This window comes from Peromyscus eremicus, chromosome 19 (assembly GCF_949786415.1).
Source record: "Peromyscus eremicus chromosome 19, PerEre_H2_v1, whole genome shotgun sequence".
NCBI classification, from domain to species: domain Eukaryota; kingdom Metazoa; phylum Chordata; class Mammalia; order Rodentia; family Cricetidae; genus Peromyscus; species Peromyscus eremicus.
In genome coordinates, this window is record NC_081435.1 from 62,914,543 (window position 1) to 62,921,216 (window position 6,674).

The window sequence follows — 6,674 nt, forward strand, 5'->3', positions numbered from 1 at the left end:
AAGGGCCTCACAGAGGTGAGAGTGGGTGAGACCTTTGCCGTCTGCAACTCCAACCACCCCATGTGCTGGCAGTTGGGCACAATTAACCTTAGAGTGCCAGTTCCTGTGCCCCGTCCATTCTGATTTTATTCTTTAAGCTGGTTTCTGTCAACCACAGAAGGTCCGAATTCCAGGACACCTCTCCCCATCAGTACCTGTTCTGTGTGTGGGCACCATCGTCGTATGTGATAATGAGAATCCCGTTGATGTTTCTGGGTGACCCCATAGCCTCATGTTTGGCTCAGTGAGCTGGAGACCCCAAACTTCACACCTTCAAGTTTTATTTATTTACTTGCCATATTTATTTACCTATGGTGGGGAGCACAAATTTGCTGTTGTACTTGTGGAAGTCAGGGGACAGTTGGTTCTCCCCTGCCACCATCTGGGTTTCAGGGATCAAACTTGGTTGTCAGGCTTGGTTGCCGCACCTTTACCTGGTGGGCCATCTGACAGCCCTGTGTATATTGATTTGGTTTTTCAAGACGGTTTCGAAAACCTTGTAGCCTTGGCTGTCCCAGAGCTCTCTCTTGTAGACCAGGCTGGCCTTGAACTCACAGAGGTCCGACTACGTCTGCCTCCCAAATGTCGGGATTAAAGGCGCCCACCACCAATACCTGGCCCAGCCCCTAAACATTTTTAAATGATGAGATTTCTGTTCCTAACTTGTCGCCTTGAGGTGTAGTCACCCTGTGCCACTGAGGCCCAAAGTATGAGAGTCATTTGTGAGTCTCTGGTCTACAAGTGTTTGTCTGGGGTGTTCATTGGTGACCAGGGGTGGTAGCTCTCTCTCCTTGCTCAGTGGTCTTCCTTCTGCAGACACTGTAACCCGTCCACCCCCTCCTCAGTCCCTACTCCCCTTAAAGGGAGGATTTTCTGCATTAAGGAAAATGTGGACGGGAGGGGCAAACACCTTAATGGAATTTTAGGCAGATTCAGCATTTTTCTGGTATTGCTCCAAAAATTCCCTCAGCTGTAATAAAATATTGTGAGCAGGCATCTGATTAGTGAGCTTTTTACAATGTAGCTTTTCTTTTGGATGCTTTAAAATGAATACGCGCAGTTTCAAAACAAGCCCCTGTACAGTTTTCTGGGGAGGAAAAGTTGAAAACACCGGAAAGGTTATAAAGCTGGGAGAAATTGACGAGTGTGAGTGGGTCCGTGTTGGGAATACGAGCACTGAGGCCAGAGCTGGGTTTCCTGTTCTCTCCCCCCTCCTTGGGGGTGACCAAGACTTCGAAGGCCCTGTCCATGTGTCCTGGGAAATACCTACCCTAACTCTTGTCAGGGGACCTGTGTGGGCTGAAGGCCCAATTCAGGGAGTTGTTCCTAAGAAAACGGTGTTGGTTGATTTCTTGTAAGTGAGCCTGCCCAGCCAGTATTGGGGCCAAGGTGGACACCCGGGTACCACCATTGTATGGTGCTGCTCTAGGTTCTCAGAAGGTATGGTCCCAGCATTGGGATGTGCGCTGACGGTTTGCCAGAGTGTGCTCAGAAACAGTCTGGGGCAGGAGCAGGGAGAGGTGTAGAGCTGCCCTGTGTGGGGCTGGAGACTGGGAGGAGCAAGTAGGGGTCTCCCTGTGGTGGATTGAGGGGAGACCCACACTGCCATTTATCTGGGCCGGGCCATTAACCTCAACAGAAAAGGGCTTTTTCCTGGGGATGTCTGGCAGCAGATTGCTGGGTAGACTGGTTGTGCAGATGAAAAAAAAACCCAGGCATGCTTCCCCTCCTTGCTGCCTCTCCCCCACAGGCCTCAGGCCCCAGCCTCTCCCAGTTTGCTCTGCCCTAGAGGCTTGCCTGGCAGACAGGACCCCCACCCCTTGCTGAGGAGAGACCAGCAGGCCTGGCACAGGGAGCAACTTGATCCCAAGCTCCGCCTCCGCCTCCGCCTCCTCCCCTTCCCTTCATTCATTCCCTTCCCCCTACCCTCGCTGTCTGGTGCCAGGTTTCAGTGAGGCTGGGCTGCATGAAACAAAGCCCTGTGAGGCCCCTCTGAGAGTCTCCCCAACCTCTTTCCTTCTTTTTAGCCACTCCCCGAGTTTCCCTGTCCCTGGCCAGGTTTCTTGGGGAGACTTTGGGAGCACTCTTGGGGCCAGAAGTGTCTTACTTCATTGGGCGTTAGGGGTCGTTGGTGTGGCCTTCGGAGCTGAGCTCCCTCTGCAAGAAAGTTCAAAGATTGCCAGCGCTCACGAGTTTATTAGCAGTTGATGGATACTTTGCAGAAACAAGTTAATGCCCGATGAGTCACCTTTCTGCAGAGAGCCCTTGTCCCGCTCTTGCTTTTCATGTTTTCTAGTGTGTGTGCAGGCACAGGCACCCCATCATAGACACACACTCAGACACACATGCAGTTTTGTGTACTGGGGGGGTTGCTTCATGGCAGTGGGGGCAGGGGACCGGGTGGGTAGGTTTGCGGTGTTGATTTGCAGTGGCGTTGGGATTCAGGGAAAAGGAATCCACTGCTCCCCTCCGTCTTGGCATCCCCTTTGTGTGTTAACTGGGCATGGATTGGGGGGAGGCCAGTGGGGGGGTGTCTGTAGTAGGGGACAGCCGCTCAGGATTTGTGTGTATGAGGCTACCTTGTGGGTTTCAGTCTGTACAAATGGACAGACTCACTCATGGGATGTCCCATCCAAAACTGACTGCTGCTTTAAAAAAAAAAAAAAAAGGCAACGGAGCTGACTGGATCCCAGGTCCTAACATGCCTCTAAAAGTTGGAATGGATTGATGTACCAAGCTGCCCCGGTTACCAACAAGGCTTCTTGGTCCTGCCCCTGCATGGGGACAGCCCTCATCACTCTGAGCCCTGGAACAAAGGCCTCAAAGGACACACATCTCCCCACACACAGATCCATCTTCAGGGCCCACCGAACCTACCCGAGTGGGAGAGAGGCAGGAGGCTGCCAGGGCAGCCTTGGTGTCCCCACCCCCGCGCCTTCCCCTCTTGCCTTTCCCCATTTCTGTTAACAAATACAAAGACTTCCGGTCTCCACCCTGCCGCCACAAACCACAGCGTTCCTGCAGCCTGGCGGGGCTGGGGAGATTTATAGTCCTCAGTCTGAGGCCTGTTCTCTTGACTAGAGTTAAGGGAGGTAGTAGAATGTCGGTGCAGGGGGGGAAGGGACGTTCCTCCATGTAGCCCCCTCTTTTAAAGTTCTCAGAACAATTGTTTAGGAAGAGCACCTCACCAGCTTCACCCCAGGCTTCCAGGCTGTTGTGGCCTGTGCCAGGGGAGGACTTGCAAGTCAGGGAGGGGGCAGGTGGAATACCACAAGGGGCGGTGTAGGCCGGGCAGGGTCAAACTGGATTGGGGAGGCACCTCCGGGGGGAAGGTGGACTGGCAGAGAAGGGGTACCTCAAGGATGGTCACATTTATTTCAGACACGGCATCTTCTGTCAGGGTCAGCCGTGGTTTAAGGCTGATGTCCACCTGCATGTTGTAACTTGGCATTTGAACTTGGGCTAAGTCTGCTGTCACACACAGAGAGAGTTGGTTTCTGCCAGGGAGATGGCTTTTTTGTTTTAAAACCCTGGAGCCACCCACATCTTTATTTTTTAAACCAGCTGACTCCCCCTTATGAACAAGGCACTGATGTGAGAACTGGGTGACTAGTGACTAGTTAGTACTAGCTAGCTGCAGAGGGTGCAGGCCCACCTGTCTTCTCAGTCTGACTGGGTCACCACCCGGTAGGCCAACTTCTATCATCCAGGACACTGGGGGTGGGGAGTAGGGGGCACACTAGAGAAGCTGTCACTCAAGGTTCCGTCCATGGGAAGCAGCTGTAACTCTAGGCTGTTTCTGAGGCATTTTTTCCCCCAGCCCAACACAGCAAAACCACCTTATCAAGGGTCTCAGTGTCTGGTTCTCGGGGATAAATAGGCACAGGTGTTGATGCTGTGGATTCCTGATTGGATGGAAGGAGATTGGGAACAACAGTAGTAAGCCCCCGTGCTTAAAGGTGGATGAAGGTGTCTTGTCCCCATTAGCATGGTAGACAGACCCTGCGTTGAGTCCAGGCTTCCCCTTACTCCCTCTTTTTGTTTTGTACTGGTTATGGGGACTCAAGAGTATGTGTACAAATGTGTGGTGTGTGTGTGTATGTGTTTTGACTTTAGGAGGGAAAAGAACCTGGGTCCCCACCACCCGCCAACTAATGTCTGCCATTTTGTTTTTGTAGATTCCCAACTTCTTCTGGAACCTGGGGATCGGTCACACTGGTGCGTGGTGGCATACTGGGAGGAGAAGACACGAGTCGGGAGGCTCTACTGTGTCCAAGAGCCCTCCCTGGATATCTTCTATGATCTACCTCAGGGGAATGGCTTTTGCCTCGGACAGCTCAATTCGGACAACAAGAGTCAGCTGGTGCAGAAAGTGCGGAGCAAGATCGGCTGTGGCATCCAGCTGACGCGGGAAGTGGATGGCGTGTGGGTGTACAACCGCAGCAGTTATCCCATCTTCATCAAGTCCGCCACACTGGACAACCCGGACTCCAGGACGCTGTTGGTGCACAAGGTGTTCCCTGGTTTCTCCATCAAGGCTTTCGACTACGAGAAAGCCTATAGCCTGCAGCGGCCCAACGACCATGAGTTCATGCAGCAGCCGTGGACGGGCTTCACTGTGCAGATTAGCTTCGTGAAGGGCTGGGGCCAGTGCTACACCCGCCAGTTCATCAGCAGCTGCCCTTGCTGGCTGGAGGTCATCTTCAACAGCCGGTAGTTGCGTGGGGAGACGTGGACAGGACGGAGCGTGAGCCGAGCAGGCCACCGTTCAAACTACTTGCTGCTAACCTTTCCCTCCCGAGTGCTTGCTTTTCATGCAAACTCTTTGGTCGGTTTTGTTGTTACCATTGTTGATTGTTTTGTGTTTTTTTTTCTCCCCTTCCCGTTCTTGTGTGTGTGTTTTGTTTGTCTTGTTCTTGGAGAAGTAGCTTATGATGAATTTTCGTTTGTTTGTTTTTTGGATTTTTTGTTTTGTTTGTTTTTTTGAGGTGGTGGGTGTGGTGGACAGGACACCCCCCGGTATGAAAACGGGAAGCAAAAGTCAGCACTGTCAAACATGGTGTATGACGGTGGGGTGCTGCCTCCCCTTTGGATCAGCATTATCAGGAGTGGATGTTTGAGCGCGTAGGGGTGTGCATGAACGGCAGATGGGGGAAATGCTTTTTTTGTGTTCCTTATGGATGTCCCCAGCTGAGAGGCTGCAGTCTCAAGCTGTGTGTCTCTCGCGCCCTTTGGACATGCTCAGTGGGGCAGAGGCAGTACCTGGGCAGCAGACTGGCAGCAGGTGTCACAGCAGCTGCCAAGCTTTGCCCCGGCCCGCCGAAGCCCCTGCCCTGCCTCCCCCTTTCAGGACACGGGCCTATCCACAGGCTTCTGAGAAGCCAGCCTGCTAGAGGCTGAACCAGAACCAATTGTTTTCATCCCTGTCTCACTGCCTGTCACCCGCTGCCATTGTCATAGCTGTCTTTTTTTGGCCATCTGCTCCTGGATTTCTCTTGAGATGGGCTTCCTGTGGGCTGCAGGGACAGCCCGGTCACAGTATTGCTAACCCAGGACCCTTGGGCCCTCCTTCAGCCGGTCCCCTGCTGTGGTTTTTCATCAGGTTTCTCCCAGATGTGGAAAGTCAGCTCAGCACCCCATCCCTTAGCCTGTGTGCTGAGCTCTGTAGACCATCGAGGGGCATCCCGGGGAGGGGTCTGCTCAGTGGCCCCCCTCCCCACCAAGAAGGGTGTGGTCTGTCGTAACGAAGGTACCATCCTAGGCTGACTCCCAGCTCTTCTCTCGACTCATACACTCGTATGATACTTTGACACTGTTCTTAGCTCAATGAGCATGTTTAGACTTTAACATAAGCTATTTTTCTAACTACAAAGGTTTAAATGAACAAGAGAAGCATTCTCATTGGAAATTTAGCATTGTAGTGCTTTGAGAGAGAAAGGACTCCTTAAAAAAAAAAGCTGAGATTTATTAAAGAAATGTATTTTATGTTATATATAAATATATTATTACTTGTAAATATAAAGACGTTTTATAAGCATCATTATTTATGTATTGTGCAATGTGTATAAACAAGAAAATTAAAGAAAAGATGCACTTTGCTTTAATATAAATGCAAATAACATGCCAAATTAAAAAAGATAAACACAAGATTGGTGTTTTTTTCTATGGGTGTTATCACCTAGCTGAATGTTTTTCTAAAGGAGTTTATGTTCCATTAAACAATTTTTAAAATGTATACTTCATCCCATGTTGTTCAGCTGCTTTTTCTTTTGCTTGGAGGGAGGCTGGGAGGTTTTTCAAAGGTGAATGGGCCAGGGAATAAAGGCTCTGGGTAGTAGTTCTTCCCAGAGCTGGAGACACACCCCCCCACACACACTCCCACTCCCACCCCCACCCCCGACGCACACGCACACACCCTCTTGTTTGGTGTGGCTCCAGGTTTCCTAACTGTATATTGGGAAGTGACTTGGGGGAGCCCTGGGCTGGGCTTTTGGAAGTTGGTGGAGTTGGGGAGAAAGGGTGTCTCACTGGGAAGATGGGGTTAGTGGCAGAAGAGCAGGTACACCCTCAAGAACCAGGTTCCCTTGGCTCGTGCTAATTACACACTGAGCTAGTGCTTCTTTCTCAGGGGAGGG

At 51.4% G+C, this 6,674-nt stretch overlaps 1 protein-coding gene across 1 annotated transcript in view; it reads left to right on the forward strand.

The window, feature by feature from the left end:
* Positions 1 to 6,274, forward strand: part of Smad7 (SMAD family member 7) — a 28,605-nt gene extending 22,331 nt beyond the window's left edge. Inside the window, exon 4 of the mRNA XM_059246206.1 lies at positions 4,218 to 6,274. Coding sequence (XP_059102189.1) covers positions 4,218 to 4,756 — 539 coding nt within the window. The 3' untranslated portion in view covers positions 4,757 to 6,274. The remainder of the gene's footprint in view (positions 1 to 4,217) is intronic.
* Positions 6,275 to 6,674: the final 400 nt, after the last annotated feature.